Source organism: Trachypithecus francoisi, unplaced genomic scaffold, assembly GCF_009764315.1.
Source record: "Trachypithecus francoisi isolate TF-2019V2 unplaced genomic scaffold, Tfra_2.0 Lachesis_group3, whole genome shotgun sequence".
Classification (NCBI taxonomy): Eukaryota; Metazoa; Chordata; class Mammalia; order Primates; family Cercopithecidae; genus Trachypithecus; species Trachypithecus francoisi.
The window spans coordinates 156,560,581-156,578,635 of NW_022681468.1; the positions used below are offsets into that span (position 1 = coordinate 156,560,581).

The following is an 18,055-nucleotide window of genomic DNA, read 5'->3' on the forward strand; positions in this document are numbered from 1 at the left end:
CCACTGCGCCCGGCCGAATAACAGGTTTATGAGTTTATCAACTCCACTTAACTGCTGAGGCTCCTTGCTCATAGTAAAGGCAGCTAATAAGTGAAAATAAAGGGCTAAAGTAAAAACCTGACTCTCAGGACATTCTTCTAGAGAATATTTATACAGAAAGCTATCTACTGATGAAAAACTAAATGTTTTTTATATTTAATCCTGGGTAAAACCTCTTTATTAAAGACACATTTGCCTGTAGACTCCCAGCCCTGGTTGTGTTCCCAGCTACTCTGATATAACTGGCCACTAAGGACAAATGCCAGCTAAGTGATTCTGGGTGTACCCCTAGTCAACTCCTCTTCCCTGAAGCATGACAGGTGTCAAACGGGAATACCCCGGGAGTCTGCCCAGATGCCGCAAGTTCCCATTACCTGTTGCACACCAGCATTGCCTCCGTTCAGAATGGCGATCCCCAGCTTCAGAGTCTCAACCACCATGGGGCTCATCTCACCTGCCATGGTGAAGATTCGATTGAATCACTAAGGAAACAGATGGTAAATCATGCCTACTGGGCCTTAGCAGGGCTCTTTAATAATGGCTTTATGTCACAGCATGATATCTTTGTGGAAGTTACATGGGTTCATCCAGAAACTAGGGAAATCACCTTTGCTGGCGCTTATCATCTGAAGGACCATCTCTGCGGCACCACGCTCATGCAGCCGAGCTTGCTGATAGAGGGTTTTCTGCTTCTCCATCTCTTTCTCCTGGGGGCAAAAAAATCACCGGGAAAGACTGGTTTCTACCCACCACCAGGGAGTTCACCCATAGTGAGGTGAGAGAGAATTTTCCAGTGACCTAAGGAAGGCAACACACATCCACTTGGATAAAGCAGACCTCTGAAGTTCATTTCCAGACACTACCCAGCTTTCTAAAACTGTCTACCCATCACTCTTATTTTGATGATATATTTTCCATTTTTTGTACCGATAGAAAACGCAGTTCATTCCTTTTGGATACCATAATTGTGGGAAGCAACCCGACATTAAAATGTGTTTGTTTTCAATGTTCTGTTACATAGGGAAACCTGCTGAGGGGTCAACTTGAGTATTTCTGGCTGAATCCAAGAAATGCTCACTTATCTGGAATGCTCAGACCACAGCTAACACCTTTCTTTTCTGGAGATGGAGTCTCATTCTGTCTCCCAGGCTGGAGTGCAGTGGTGTGATCTCAGCTCACTGCCAACTCCGCCTCCTGGGTTCAAACGATTCTCCTAGCTTAGCCTCCCCAGTAGCTGGGATTACAGTCGTGTGCCACCACACCCAGCTAATTTTGTATTTTTAGTAGAGATGGGGTTTCGCCATGTTGGCCAGGCCATTTTTTGAAACAGAGTTTTGCTCTTGTCCCTCAGGCTGGAGTGCCAGGCTGGTCTTGAACTCCTGACATCAGGTAATCTACCCGCCTTGGCCTCCCAAAGTGCTAGGATTGCAGGCGTGAGCCACCGCACACTTTCTACCAGACATGGGTAATGTGAATGTCAAAGCTTTCCAGACTGTAATTATAGTCATTTACTTCTGCCGTGTTTTGTCATGTACTTTGTCTACAAAAGAGTACAAGTAACCTAATATAGTTTAATCTTGAGAATTTCAGGGTCCTGTACTGCCTCAAAATAAAAATCACTATCAACTTGCATTTATAGAATAATAGTGCAAAAATCATTCAAGTATCTCCATTCCTCTGATTTTTTAATCTTATTTTATTTATTTATTTTTCTTTTTTGAGAGACTGGATGTTACTCTGTCGCCCAGCCTGGAGTGCAGTGGTGCAATCAGAACTCACTGCTGCCTCAGATACTTGGGCTCAAGCTATCCTTCTACCTCAGCCTCCTGAGCAGCTGGGACTATAGGAGCACACTACCATACCCAGCTAATTTTTAAATTTTTGTATAGATGAGTTAGGTCTCCCTGTGTTTCCCAGGCTGGTCTTGAACTTCTAAGCCCAAGTGATCTTCCCTCCCCCGGCCTCCCAAAGTGCTGGGATTACAGGTATGAGCCACCACGCTTGACTCGATTTTCATTTTTCTGATTTTTTTTCATTTCAGATGTTTCAGTTTGTCCTTCTATGGCCCCTGTTACTATAGTAATTGAGTAAAATTTCCCACAAGAACAAAGCTAGTGGTTTGTTGACTGGCATACTACCTGCTACCTTTTCATGGGCAGACAGACAAGACAACCACAGCTAATGGGTGTGCTTTATTAAGGCAGATTTGCCAACTCACACACTCCTGGTGGGCGAGCCACTTACACTAATGCCAGCCCCCACCTCTGAAGGCCTGGCCTGCTGGCCTTGGAGGGTGGCTGTTTTTAACCTTCATGAGAACTTACTTCGAATGTTTTTTCCTTGTCTTCATCTTCTTCTTCGTCCTCACCACTTTGACAACTCTGGATTTCAGGGAGCAGGGAAGGGAGAAGACAGACAACCAAATTAAAGGTGAATCTAATAAACACAACTCTGCAAGGCCAGGGGACAGGATGTCATTCACAGGCACCTCGGGACCTCAGCACTGTGTAAAACCAGGAACATTTTGGCCACTGCTGGGCAACATTTCTACTGTAAATGCCATCGTTGCAGTTACCATAGAGTTCATAAATGAGACATGAGAACACGGAGCTCACACCATCAATGGCGACCTAGCTGATTTAACCACAGACTTGAACCCTCCTCCCTTAGGAAAGTTCTGGTGTAAATGGGAGACGGGAAGGCAGGGAGCTGCCACTTCCTAGATACAGCCCCAAGGGCATGGCAGTAAGATTGGAGACACATCATCTAGGATGTGAATCCTAAAGTGCCTCTTCCCACTGGGGCCCTGTGGTACAGCTAGATTAACAAATAGGTGCTCCTATACCCCAACACATTCTTTCTGCCTGACATGAAAGTTTCCCTTATTCACTCAGCATTCCAGAGGTCACCATCTTTCTAGGTGACATAGAACATCTCTGGTCACACTGCCTCTTCCAGAACACTGGGAGCTCTCTCTAGTTTCTAACCTTCACCTGTGGATGTGTTTGAACTATCTGATGTATCCTGAACATTGAGTGAAAACACAAGGGTTGTCTGTATGCCTAAGCCCCATTTAGCTGGCTTTAGAAATGTCAGTGTGAACCTATCTATCAGCACCCGTTGTTTCTGCAAAGCTTCAAGGTTTCCTTAGGAAGACGGTGAAGTGGTTTACTAATATCATCTCTATGGCACATGAATTGTGCAATGCCTGAAACCTACGTCATGACAAAGTCCCAGGCCTGCTATGCAACATGACAATTTTCATGCATCTAAAGAAGTCTAAGGGAAGATAGAAAGAGACAATGGGCAGAAAACCTGGGTGTACCTTAGCCATCATGCTGGAATAGGAGGTGTACAAAGGGTCGTCTTCCAATTTGCTGGAAAGAATGGAGGAAATATTTAGCAGGCTACCTTTTTTTTTTTGAGACATAGTTTTGCTCTTGTCCGCCAGGCTGGAGTGCAATGGTGCGATCTCGGCTCACTGCAACCTCCACCTCCTGGATTCAAGCGATTCTCCTGCCTCAACTTTCCCAGTAGTTGGGATGACAGGCGCCCGCCACCACACCCAGCTAATTTTTTTGTATTTTTAGTAGAAACAGGGTTTCACCATATTGGCCAGGCTGGTTTCAAACTCCTGCTTCAAGTGATCCACCCGCCTTGGCCTCCCAAAGTGCTGGAATTACAGGCATGAGCCACTGTGCCCAGCCTTAGCAGGCTACTCTTTGGACCCCACAAGAAAGACTAAGAATCATATAAATCTCAAATTATAAGTACTAGTGAATTAATCAGAAAATCCTTTCCCCGACTCTGATTCTTAGAAACCACTCTGAAAATGGGAACCAGCATTGGCTTAACATGGAATTAAGAGATTAACTGACTCATGGAAACAGTTTTAGGCTGTTTAATCTTCAGCTCCGTGTCTGACATTATGAAGAGCAGGCTGTGGCTTGATGTAGTTTCCCTAGACATATCTTTTTTTCTGGAGACGGAGTTTCGCTCTTGTTGCCCAGGCTGGAAAGCAATGGAGCAATCTTTGCTCACTGCAGCCTCTGACTCCCGGGTTCAAGCGACTGTCCTGCCTCAGCCTCCTGAGTAGCTGGGATTACAGGCGTGCGCCACCATGCCTGGCTAATTTTGTAGTTTCAGTAGAGACAGTGTTTCACCATGTTGGTCAGGCTGGCCTCGAGCTCCTGACCTCAGACGGTCCACCTGCCTTGGCCTCTTAAAGTGCTGGGATTATAGGCGTGAGCCACCGCGCCTGGCTCCCTAGACATGTCTTGATGGCCACATATAAGGCAGCAAGGAGGGCTGCTCAAATCTGGCTTCCCTTTTCCACCCACTGCCGTCTGAGAGAGGAAGGTTAGGAGTGGACACAAGTATCCCTGGTGCCTGGGAGAAGCTGGTGATCTGGTGGTTCTGACCTCCTCTCCGTGAGAGCGTTGCGGCTAAAATAGAGAATGATCTGATGTAGTGGGTCAGGTTGTTTTTCCATCTCTTCCTCCTCCTCCTCTTCCACCTTTGGAGATTTCTACACAAACCAACACAGATAGGTCTTAGGCATGAATTTAATCTCGTGCCACGTGACTGCATGCGAACAAAGAGAAGGTAAAGCGCAAGGCATAGAGTGCATCAGACTAAAGCACAACACAAAACCACTAGGTCATCTATTTATTTCAGGATAGAAGCCCTAAAGGTGCGAGGTTTGAGATATATGTGTATATATGTATATCTATTTTTTATGTTTACAGCCAATCAAAGAAACATTCCAATTTCAGGTTAAAACAAAATAAAAAGCAAAAGGCTGCCCATAAAGGGAATAGCTACAGATTCCAATCAGCTGACCTCTCATGCAAGCTCTGGGCACCTGAGTTCAGGAGGAAAACCCCACAGAGTCACCTGAGAGACTGGCTCTCTCAGGCCAACAGCTGACATATCTTTTGAAGAGCTGGGCTCGACATGGAGGTGGGGCAAGAGTTACCAAGCAGTGGAGCCATTTTGGGTCTAATACTAATCTAGATTCAACCCAGCAAAACATTTCTCTCTCCTAACCTAACTCTTGATTCTAAAATTCTTGTTGCTCCTGAGAGCTGCCATCCTGGAGCTGCAGGCCTTGCCCTTCTCCCTTTATCAGGTCTTTTCTTTATCGCCTTTCACGGAAAGAGAAATAGCAGCTAATGTCAGAGGTAAAAGTGAATTTTCTAGCAGTGGCAGAGCCAGCAGGGTGGATCGTATTTGGTAAATTGGTGAGAACTACATGGGTTGTGTGAGTGGTTCAGGGGAAGCAGAGGGCTGAAATGACGCTCATTTTCACCTTCACACTCATCAAGAAACTGAGAAAAACAACAGAGTGTCTTTCTCACCAACAGGAATATTTGAGAAGAATGAAAGACATAAAGACAAAGGGAAGGAAAACAATAGGAAAAGGCTTTAAAAAAGAAGGAAAGAAACAGAGGGTGACGGGGAAGATAGAAAGACATTCAGAAAAGAGTGACTATCAGAAACACGGGACAAGATGAATGGAGAGAGTGCGTGATAAGAGAAAAAGGTTTGTGGGAGAAGGAGAAGAAGAACCACAGGCTGGCCAGAGAGGAGGAGGGCTTATTTTCTCTCCGAACCAGAATGAGGCTCTGTGGCACCTCTGCAGTAAGTCATCCTCTTGTGTGTCATTTTAAGTGACTTTAGAGCATGAAGTCTGTTAGAGACAAGGCATGCCAAATTTTCTGAAAGACCAAATATAGAAATGTAAGATGCAGGAAGGGTATTTAGATGCACCTTCCCCAAAGCAGAACTACTGAGTAGGAATGTGGGGCTATGCCTGGGGTGGCCTCCTGCAACCAACGGTGCTCAAAACTTCACTTAGCATGAACCCCCCATGACATGGCTGCGCATTTCAAGAAATATTAGTTGTTAACAGCGACGATGAGGATGATGATGATAGTATTAGCAACTCCAAGGGAATATTCATCCTCTGGCTCCTATGACCATTAGCAGGGCCTCCTCTGAGCATTTACACAGTTAGTGCTTTTTAAATGTATACACACGATTCCTTGTGAATGTTTAACTGTTACAACCACACCCGTGAATTCAGAAATCAAATTCAACCACACCCATATCTGCTCCCAGGGGAGTCAGTACTTACAGCCAAATCCTGTACTAGTTTCTCTTCAAAGGAATACTCCTCTGTTTCTATCCAAAATCTCTGATAGCCATGGAGGAAGAGGTTAATAGAGCGGTGCCTGAGCGGAAGGGGTGAGAGGGAGGTCAAGAGCGATCCATGGAACTTGTTCTTTTAGTTTGGGCAGTTAATGGTTAGTAAGCAGGACAGACTTTTGTACAATTCTTATCTTCTGATTGGTCAGGGTAGCCAGTAGCATACCACAGAGCTCACTTCAAAGAAACCAGAACCCTCTACCATGACGAGTCTTGAATATTAGAGCATCTTCTGAAAATGACAGTGGTTAGCAAGACATGGCAGTTATCGGTAATCCTACTCTGTTCTCATAGGGTTTTGTTTTTTTTTTTTGAGACGGAGTCTTGCTCTGTCACCCAGGCTGGAGTGCAGTGGCGCGATCTTGGCTCACTGCAAGCTCCGCCTCCCGGGTTCACGCCATTCTCCTGCCTCAGCCTCCCGAGTAGCTGGGACTACAGGTGCCCGCCACCACACTGGGCTAATTTTTGTATTTTTAGTAGAGACAGAGTTTCACCGTGTTAGCCAGGATGGTCTCGATCTCCTGACCTCGTGATCTGCCCGTCTCGGCCTCCCAAAGTGCTGGGATTACAGGCGTGAGCCACCGCGCCCGGCCTCATAGAGTCTTTATCACATTTCCTCTCCAGGGAGAAATCAATCACGAGGCCAAGTGACAGTCCTGAAGTATTTGCTTCCTATGGCAATTTCGGTATTCCTTGAGGCTGATCACCCTTCTAGGTAATCCAATCTAAGTCATACGGATGATCAGTGGTTTCATCTTAGAGATACCAAAATACCAAAGTGTGGCTTCTTTTCATTCTCCAAGTAACCACACTGGTGAGGTGCTCCAGCTTCTACTTAACAAGGCAAGGTTTAAGCACGTTACGTCATTGGCATATTTTCTGTGTGCCTCATGGATTCTAGTTATGTCCCTGGTATGTGGGTGCACTGAATAACTGGCACGAGCCACTCCTGATAAGCCAGGATTGACTTCTGGGAGTATTAGCCACTGCAAAGCAAAAGCAGCCAAGTGTTTACAAAATGTGAGGACAGTGGTGAGGAGGGAAGGAGAGGGGAGGAAGACAAAAGTCCACACCAGAGTCATTAAGCCCTGGTCATGGTTTTTGGTAGAACACAGCCCTTGCCATCTTTCTTCAAATCTGACCAATCAGAATTCTTCCTGAAAATTGTACAAATTCGTGTTTTTATGGTAACGTTAAATCATGGTCAATAAAGGAGGAGTGTACAGAGAATGAGCAGGTCTCTCCACAGGTTACATTACCATTAAAATGGGTATAAGCCTGTCATACTGAGTTTTTTCATTAACCTTTTCCAGCCAAACTTGTTGAAAGGTGCTCAGGAAGAAATTATTAATTTTGTGTCTGGAGAGAAGCATACAAGTTTTCTTTTAAAAGCTAGCATCAGAGAAAGTTTCCACATAATAAAAGAAATCCCTTTAGCCCTTTAGTTTGGGAGATTCTACGTAGTTAGAGGATCACAAGGTGGAGAAGAGAAGTTGTCTCCATCATCAGCTTCTCTGTTGTTGTTATGAAATCTACTTACAGTCCTCCGTGCTAGAGAGATCACCCACAGCAGCTCCTCTAAAACAACTGGGTTAGGGACGGTCATGCTTCATGAAGGACATAGTGAATGTGACTTACTCTTACCCATACAGAGTAAAACTACCGAAAGTATAGCCCAGATATGCATGGTACTAATATCTTCAGTGGATTTAGAAAACAATGCTTGTTTTTGAGAGATGTTAATTTCTGCCTAGCTGTTCTGCTCCTAGAAACACGTGCTTTAGAGCTGGGCTCTTTTGGAGGCCACCTCAGCACAATGTCAGGTGGAAATCTCAACCAGTTAGGGAAGGAAACACTTTCTGACGTTTTGACACTTCCAGAAAACAAACACAAATTCTACACACTTTTGATTTTTCTAACAGGCTATGAATCTCACTTTTCTGTCAGCACTTCAGCAGCCTTAATGCCCAGGACTGTTCGAGCTTGTTTTTCAGCTTTTCATTCAGGAATTCTACTTGATTTGGTGGTGCCTCATTCTTTTCCAAAGATAGTAATCTGTTTTCTTGAAAGAGATCTGTTGGAGCAGGTATGTGTCTCAGAGACCATGATTCTTTTTTTTTTTTTTGAGACAGAGTCTCGTTCTGTTGCCCGGGCTGGAGTGCAATGGCGCTATCTCAGTTTACTGCAACCTACGCCTCCCAGGTTCAAGTGATTCTCCTGCTTCGGCCTCCTGAGTAGCTGGGATTACAGGCTCCCACAACCAAGCCTGATTGATTTTTTTTTTTTTTTTTTTTTTTTTGATATGGAGTCTCACTGTCGCCCAGACTGGAATGCAGTGGCGCGACCTCGGCTCACTGCAAGCTCCACCTCCCGGGTTCAAGTGATTCTCCTGCCTCAGCCTCCCAAGTAGCTTGGATTACAGGCGCACGCCACCATGCTTGGCTAAGTTTTTTTCGTATTTTTAGTAGAGACAGGGTTTCACCATGTTGGCCAGGCTGGTCTCAATCTCCTGACCTCAAGTGATCCGCCCGCCTCAGCCTCCCAAAGCGCGAGGATTACAGGAGTGAGCCACTGCACCCGGCCGAGACCATCATTCTTAACTATCTTCAAAGACCCTAACTAAGAAAGCCCAGGCGGTCAGTTGGCTCAGGATGAGGTTATAGGCTACTCTGGACAAATGATGGCCAAGATCCACAATTTGATGAAAACAAAATGTCAAGCATAGGAATAGCCCTTTATCTGATATCCCAAAGAAACACATTGATTCACATAAGCTTCAGAGTATACACTTGTCTAAACCAGCTTATTTTCCCTGAGCAAGTGAGAATATTCCTCCTGATTTGATAAGTCAATGAAACGGAGGCTGATATTCAATTACTAGCTTTTTTAATTGACTGAAGACCCGACCACACCCACTCTGCAATGAGTCTGAGGACAGGAATGTTATCATATCACCAAAGACACTGAATCAGTCTGGGTGGTCAACTCTGGGCCAGTCTGTCATTGACACTATTCCCTACATTGACAAGGATATGTCCCAAACTTTTCAGAAAAAGCTTCAAATATATTTTACTTCAAAGTATAAGCTAAAACACCCAAAGGCATTGTGTCTCTGGCAAGCCTCTTGAGATATCTCCAGCCTTTCTATATTTTGACAGCTAGTACACTGTACTAAGTGATTTTCAAGTTACATTTCTGTACCTGCTGAGGAAACAGTGATTTTAGTGTCAAGTGCCTGAGCAGAGAAATACTATTGGACCTGTTGATGGCATTTGGGGTAAAACGTTTCTGAAAAGTTTCTTTTTTTTCCAGAAGCTTTTACATGCTAACCAAGAATCCCACCTCAGCAAAAGTAGTGTACTTCCATATGCTTACTTGGCTGACTTTGGGGTACAGATGGTGGACCTGACAGGAATGGGCTCTAGAGAGTCTCATCCGGTTTCAGTTTTTATGCTTGATTGTCTTAGCCAGGCCCTTATACTATGCAGACTGCAATAGCTCCATAGGCCAAGGATTCCAATTTCTATTCCTTGGATTAAGAGTGAGAGAGCACGGCTGTGGGAGGATACCTCCATTCCCATTGCTGGCTTACATGCCAGGAAAAAAAAAGACAAAATACTTGCCTGGGCAGGTTGTAGAGAGGAGCCATCCTGAAGCAGGCCACCACTGCCCGTTTCCGTTGCTTTGATAGCAGTTTGTGCCAGACGGCCTTCTTGGACCTCAAAGGCTGTTCCACCTGAGAAGAGATCACATGGGTTGGTGCACATTAGGGCTGATCTTCTGGTGGCAGGAGCTAGTCACCTGTAGCCCAGATTTCTTCATTCTGGAAGAATTTTGGCTTCTCAACTGCAGTTAGCAAAATGCACCTAGGAGCAGATATTTCAGTTGCAAAAGTCTTAGGTGTTCCTCTTTCTCCCAATTTTAGTCATTTATTGCCTAATAGCAGCTTAACTAATGGTAGGGGACTTAAATAGGGCATTTGAGCTAACGGCAAGAATGCACAGAACACTGGCAGGGGAAATAATGGAGAGGTCTGCTATCACAGGGCATCGAGATGGCACATGGGGGTGATCCGGGATCATCCTTGGTCCTTGTTTTCTCAGCCCTATGTGTGGAGAGGAGCTTTGTACTGTCCAGGGTGTTTCTGCTTCCCCATTCCTCAGGGCAGATGCTCCTTACCTGTTCCAGGTGGAAGACAGCTGCTGAAATTCTCTGCACACGCTCCACTGTCTTTTCTGGATTGAAAGGTTCTTCACTCTTCAGAACATCCTTGTAGAGGTTCAGTTGCCATTTTACAGCTGGGTCATCAGACTGAAAATTGAAGCATACTCCTAAGATGAGGAACTTCCTGTACCTCTTATATTGAAGAAGCCTTTTGGTCCTACCAGGGTTCCGTAGGAGTCAAGACTCCTTCTATTATGGCTTCACTTTCATTCTCTCAGTTATCTTCTGGAACACTATAGACACTGTATAGGAACTTCCCATTCTAACTTCTATGTCTCTTAATGCTTCTGTCATATTTTCTACCTTGTCATCTCTCTGTGTTGCATTTTGGATGATTTCCTTAAAGCACTCTTCTAATTTATGAATTCTTATTTCAGCTATGTGTAGCCTATTTTTAACCCATTTATTAGGTTTTTAATTTCAACGATTATTTTTTACTTTTATAATGACTATAAAGTCTTTTTTCAAACCCATCTCCCCTTCTCCTTTTTAAAAATATAGCATCCAATTATTGTTTTATGGGTTCGATTACTTCCTTTATATCTCTTTAAATGTTTTAATTATATTTACATTTACATCTCTTTCAATAGCTCCTTATGGTTGAATTCTTCTGTTTCATATGCTGACTTTCTAATAGATCTCCTGATGTGCTCTTTGTAATTTAAAAAGAATATGAGCTTGTCTTCAGGAAGAATTTTACCTATTGGCATCTCAGCTTATATTTTAGGAGGTGGAGGCTCTCCAAGTGGTTTAACGGGTTTCTCTGTGGAATATTTGTGGGTTTTACTGGTTCAAGGCTAACTTTATGGAAGTTTCTTGCTCTGTATTTATGCATAGTGTGGGTAATTAGGGTAATTAGGTCCCACACTCCTCTTCCTTTGCAATTATTAAAAAACCAAGCCCCTAAGATTTTTTTTTCTGGCCCTTGAGAATTCTTTTTATGGCCTTTTTTTTTTTTTTCTAATATATTTTATCCACCATTCCTATTTGTTTGGGGTAGAAAGGAAAGACTTTCTGTGTTGGCTTAGTTCTCTATCTCAGGGCATAATGTATTTGAGGAAAGAGTAATTCAGATTCATAGGCTTTAAAACATCTCAAATAGCCTTTAAAATGAAAATTATATTTTTTGTATTGTACCAACTAGACACAAAATTATTTTGTTTCAAAATCTCTTTAGAGCAAGAGGTGCTAAAACTTCCCCCAGGTGTCCACTGCACTGTTTAACAAGACTTACAGTCAGTAAATTCTGAGACCTAATCTCCACCCCGCTGCTGTGGCCTGACATTCACATAATGGGAAACTGGAATAGATGCTTCATTGGATGCCTCTTTGCATCCTCTTTGTAATAGCTAAGCACAAACATTAAGGGCAAAACAACCCCCAAATTAAGGGCAGTTTATGTACCAGTAAATTTTTAAAACAATAATTATAAAAAGAGACAGCTAGTCCTACCGATTAAACACAAATACCCCAAAACTGTTTTTGGAATATATAAGAAGCATGAGTACAGGAAGTGAAAAGCCGGAAGCCTCCAGCCGGAAGGAAAGCCCATGTAAGTTCTCACTGCTGTCCCGAGTCATCACCTTTTCCTGCAAGTGCAAGTTGTTCCGCAGATGTTCTCTGACCTCTTCATCTGTGTCCCTCTGTGGAAAGAGATGTCACATTTTATTCCTGGAGATCACCATGGAACTGTCAAGTAGCATACGGGGATGTGTGGAGAGTCAATGCACAGTTTTGCTGGGATCTTTATTAGAAGAATGAAAGAAAAGATATTACAGAGATTTGTCCCATTGGGCACACACTGACTTCCAAACCAGTTTTTTTTTTTTTTTGAGACGGAGTCTCGCTCTGTCACCCAGGCTGGAGTGCAGTGGCCGGGTCTCAGCTCACTGCAAGCTCCGCCTCCCGGGTTCACGCCATTCTCCTGCCTCAGCCTCCCGAGTAGCTGGGACTACTGACGCCCACCACCTCGCCCGGCTAGTTTTTTGTATTTTTTTAGTAGAGACGGGGTTTCACCGTGTTAGCCAGAATGGTCTCGATCTCCAAACCAGTTTTAAAGATGAGGGCACGTTGCCTCCATACACATTAGTTTCTGCTCATCTGCTCCCCGACCCCTAGAGGAGGAGGACTAAGCCTTCAGGGGCTGAACGCCTATCACTACACCACCTGGATCACACATTCAGCCCAGGCAGACAGGCAGCTTACATGGCCGTATCGTGATTTTGCGAGGGAGATCAGCTCCTGGTCGCCTGGAGTACACATATTCAAACCAATAGGCAGCATTTTCTTGAGTGCAGCCACGATGAGGGAGGTCTGGATGGAATACAAGTCTCCCCGCCGCTTTGTCTTCTTCCGCTCCTGGTCTTGTCCTCCAGACTAGGAGATGATGTTGAAATAAACAGAGAGGGGCTTAGTGATTCTCCCAAAGGAACGGCCTCCTGTCAGAGGCAGCCTGCCTCCTTGTGGCCCTGTCAGTATAGGCTGGGCCTTACTACACTTCAAAGGACAGTGAAAAGAGTGTGTTGAACGAAGACAAATTAGGTAGCCATAAAAGACCAGCCATAACCCTGAGCCTTCTTCTGCGCATGCACACAGAACCACATAACTAAACACACATCACAGATGCCTATGGTCTTTGCTCACTCACTTCTGGACTGAACAAGTAAACTGGTGTTCTACAAAAAGAATGATTTGGTAACTGACAAAAATGGCCCCAGAAAAGTTCTGAGAATTCTGATGCTGGGGAATCACTAAAAATGTGAAAGAGCATCCAGCACAGAATAATTGCTCTGTGTTTCCAAAGCTGAAGCTGGTGTTTTGGAGCACCTCACGTAGCCTCTCCACCACGAGCCAATGCAAATTCTTACAAGAAAAGGAAAATCTAAAGTAGGGCTGCTTTGGAATCCAGCTGAAGGAAAGTTAGAAACACTGCAGACAGGAAAGAAAGGAACTCCTCAATCCATGGAAGCTCGTATCCATTTTTGGCTTATGCCTTCTCATCCTTTTCAGAGAGAGTTCACTCAGTGAAGTTGTGGCTTTAAGAGAGGAATCCAGGCCAGGTGCGGTAACTCACACCTGTAATTCTAGCACTCTGGGAGGCCGAGGCGGGTGGATCACCTGAGGTCAGGAGTTTGAGACCAGCCTGGGTAACATGGCAAAACGCCATCTCTACTAAACATACAAAAGTTAGTGGGTGTGGTGGTGGCACGTGCCTGTAATCCCAGCTACTCGGGAGGCTGAGGCAGGAGAATCACTTGAACCCAGGAGGCGGAGGTTGCAGTGAGCTGCGATCACGCCATTGCACTCCAGCCTGGGCAACAGAGCAAGACTCAGTCTCAACAACAACAACAACAACAACAAAATAAAACATTGAAAAAAAAAAGAGAGGAATCCAATGCACTGGGCTATGCCACAATAGGAGCCCCAGGCAACCCACTCAGAACCCTCAGCATCTCCAGCACAGGGAAATCACATGGTGGGTCCAGGTGGATTCAAGTAAACAAGGCTCTGTAGTGACTCCGTTTTCATGATTCCAGGTTCCAGAGAAGCAGAGCCACTCATGTGGTATGTGCTTGCAGGACTGGGCCTCAGTGGGCACCTGCGGGAAGTGGGGAGGGCTGGGTAGCCAGAAGCAAGTCAGGCACTCCGGGAAAGAAGGAAGTGGTGCTCACCACAGTTTTGTGCCATGAGATACCATGACGTGTTTGCAGCAATGAGGGGGCAGCACGGTGGTTTATCATGGCATACAGATACAGGGCTCTGGGAGCATGCCAGATGCCTCCCCTGGAACTGGCATGCAAGACCTGGTCCTCCTAGGCTTGGGCAGAATTCATTTTATGGGAAAAGGCTTTTGGAAGAGAAGAGTAGGGTCAGAATTAACACTGTGTTGGGTCTATTCTCTTTAAATTGCTTTCCAAATGGCAAAAGAGTTTCAAAATGATTAATGGACACTCTCAAGAAGAGCGTCAATTCTTTCAGCACTTGCGGTGGCTGTACTTTCAGGTGATTGCATCCCAGTATCACAAAAACCACAGCAAAATCCCTGGCCAGCAGAACCCCAGTCTGGCCAAACACTGCCAGAAAATTCTATTGGTTGCAGGGGTACCTTATGTCCAGTGCTCCAAAACACCAGTCAACCCCTGGACAGCAGTGGGAGGGGCAGTAAGAAATATAAACAGAGGGATAGAAACGGGGTTAAGAGGAGGAGGCTCCTGGTGTTCCAGAAAACAGCAGGAAGGGAAAGCTGCCTCACACACAGACTGTGCATGTGCCGACTGTCATTGGCTGAGTGCTTGCTGAGCTCCTCACCATTCTGCAACCAGGTTTCAAATGCTAAAGGTTGCGACTCAGGGCAAAACTCATTTATAGTCTAAATTACCCTTGAAAATGTTTCAAATTATCCATAAAACATAGAACCTTGTTACATGTAGATAAACTATGTGATATTACGTATGTATACATGTAAAATATAAATGGTAATACACAGTATGCAATCGAATAAATATGTTCAAAAGTGTGACTATGTGGATTTGATTACACAATCTAAATTGTTTCCTGCTCACTCTCTATTTGATTGGGCTGATCTCATGTTCTTCTAACCATAAATGCTGCATATGCAATATGACTCCAATGTGCCTGCTACTTATATAAAACATCTATGATCCTCCCCAAACCCCTGAAATATTAACCAGTTTTGTAAATGAGACTGGGATTGCTCAGGGGAGTTAAGCAAGTTTTCCAAGATCACACAGCAAAGAAGCCTCTGAGCTATGCAGATGCAAGTCTATCTTGCCTGGGCTCCATCTTCCTTTCCTAAGAGCTGCATGTACCCTGGTTCCTGTGCATCTCCGCTTCTTCACTGCCTAGTGTAGAGCGGAGGGTTTGGGAGAATGGCAGCTGACACACATTAATTAAGAGGAAGAGAAAATGTTCAGTTATAACCTGAAACTGTAACTGGGAAATTCTCTCAGGGTAGTCTTTGGAAGACTCTCTTTCAATCATGGGAGCCTTATACAGGAGGCAGGACATCTACAGTGTGAAAGGGCTGAGACCACTAATAAAAAATAGGACTCTGACCCTGGGTAGCACCATGAGGAGTAGTGGGTTCTCAAGCCCTGTCAGTCATCCCTATCTCTGTTAGTGTGTTGGCTGCCAAGAGGGCAGCTGGAGAAGGGAGCAGAGATAGCAAGGAGACCTCGGTTAGGGTGAGGCTTGGCTGGCTTTCCCGGCTTCCCCATTCCAAGGGTGGGTAGGCCTACATTCACTCTTTGACAGGCAGTTGTCTTCCCTGGAGCAGGCCTGGGGGACCTCCAGGTGGGAAAATCCATTCTGTACCACCCCCATGGTGATCACAGTGCAGAGGGGGCCAGAGCCTGGCATCTCTAATACTAGGACAGAAAAGACACATCATGCATTTGACCTGTACCTTTACTTGCATGGCCTGTGTGGAAAGACAAAAGAAAAGAAACAAGGAGAAGAGTCAGTCAGTAAAAGCAGGGCTCTAAGGCATAAGGCACTATATGTTAGTTATAGCTTCTTAGCCCCCATTTCTCAGCCAACACAACAGAAACTCAATGCTTCTAGAAGCCAGTTGAGCATGGCATGAAGAGTGAGTGGGAGGTTAGGATGGAGGTTAATTTGGTCAAAGGACTTACATCCAGACCAAGCAATCTACTTCTCAGGTAAGGTCAACCCAGAGGCAGCCTTCCAGACTGTGTGGCACTCAGACCCGACCCAGGCTGGTCTTTAGATCTAGAGTGTTCTTGTAGGTGGCCAAATCTGAAGTCCCTGCCCTTCTACCTCCCTCCTTTCAGTTGGGTGGGCTATAGACAATCGGTCACGTAACCAAAGAGCCCAATTTTCTTTCTTCCTTCTACCCACCACATTAGCAACTCCAGCACATCTGTGGCTACAGAGAGGGGAGAACTGAGCTAAGGGGCAATGCTTGTGTTTATGTTAAAAGAAAGTAGCGTAGGCCAGACACACTGGCTCATGCCTGTAATCCCAGCACTTTGGGAGGCCGAGGTGGGAAGATCACTTGAAGCTAGGAATTTGAGACCAGCCTGGGCAACGTAGCCACTGTCTTTACTAAAAAAAAAAAAAAAAAATTCAGCTGGGTGTGGTGGTGTGTGCTATAGTCCCAGCTACTAGGGATGCTGAGGCAGGAGGACCACTTGAGCTCAAGAGTTCGAGGTTACAGTGAGCTACGATCACACCACTGCACTCCAGACTGGGCAACAGAGGGACACTGTGTCTTAAAAAAAAAAAAAAAAAAAAAAAAGGAAAAAGGAAGATTTATTAACAGAAAGTACTCTAGGAATATCCAAAGTAATTCATGATCACCAAAAAACCTAAAAGATGGAGTGTTTCCCTTCTTGTGCTACAACCTTTAAACATACCTTTGGTTGGGGCTACAGATTCTAATTTTATTTGTTCTGTCACATATTGCTAAGATTAGTTAACTCATTGCAATTTTCTAATGAAATGCTTTTAAAAAGTTGGTGGTGGAAACATTTTATTTTCTTTCACTTTCGTCCTTTTTTTTTTCTTCTTAAGAGACAGGGTTTCACTATGTTGCCCAGGCTCTTACTGAACTCTTGGCCTCAAGTGATCCTCCGTCCTTAGCTTCCTAAAGTACTGGGATTACAGGTATGAGCCACCACATCGGCCCATGTTTCATTTTCTTAATAGGAATTTACAGATTCCCATACCTTCAAAATCGTTTCATCTCCCCACACATCATAAACTATCACCAGTAGTTAGCTTATAATCAGACAGTTGATTTTGTGTGTAGAACTTAAAAGACAGACACAGGCTTTTGTGGGGTAAGTGACTCTGGGGACACATCACAAGGGGACGGCACAGGGAGAGCTGGTGTCAGGCAGAATTCTGAACAAAGGCAAGCCTGGGCCATGGGAAGCTCTTGTCCCACTGAGAAGGTAACTGAAGCGATGACAAGTCAACCCAACATTAGACAGAGGAAAAGAAGACTTTCTGTCAGTCAGTCTGAGAATGAGAAGCAAGAGGTAGAGTGAGAGGAGGGCAGAAGGGAAGGAAGAAATGGTGGAAAGAGGCAGAGATGGAGAGAAGGGAGGGGAAGGGGGGAGAAAAGGGGAAGGGTGAAACGGTGGCGGGGAGGGGAGAGGAAGAGGATGAGCGTGCGTTTCCGTGTGCACGTTTATGAGAGAGAGAGACAGAGTATGCACACATGCCTGTGAGTACACAGCAGAAGTGCAAGAACAAAGAGAATAAAAACAAAAGGGAAGGCCGGGCGTAGTGGCTCACGCCTGTAATCCCAGCACTTTGGGAGGCCAAGGTGGACAGATCATGAGGTCAGGAGATTGAGACCATCCTGGGCTAATACGGTGAAACCCCATCTCTACTAAAAATACAAAAAATTAGCCGGGCGTGGTGGCGGGCGCCTGTAGTCCCAGCTACTCCAGAGGCTGAGGCAGGAGAATGGCGTGAACCCGGGAGGCGGAGCTTGCAGTGAGCCAAGATCGCGCCACTGCACTCCACCCTGGGCGAGAGTGAGACTCCATCTCAAAAAAAAAAAAAAGAGAGAAAAGTGGTAGGGGAGGGA

General features: G+C 45.1%; 1 protein-coding gene across 1 annotated transcript in view; it reads right to left on the reverse strand.

Annotated features, from left to right (window-relative positions):
* RYR3 (ryanodine receptor 3) overlaps nt 1–18,055 on the reverse strand; it is a 396,626-nt gene that overhangs the window by 44,785 nt on the left and 333,786 nt on the right. The window contains 10 exon segments of the mRNA XM_033190880.1: nt 414–493; nt 647–746; nt 2,364–2,420; nt 3,365–3,416; nt 4,461–4,567; nt 6,179–6,275; nt 9,873–9,985; nt 10,429–10,560; nt 12,057–12,116; nt 12,679–12,849. Coding sequence (XP_033046771.1) covers nt 414–493; nt 647–746; nt 2,364–2,420; nt 3,365–3,416; nt 4,461–4,567; nt 6,179–6,275; nt 9,873–9,985; nt 10,429–10,560; nt 12,057–12,116; nt 12,679–12,849 — 969 coding nt within the window.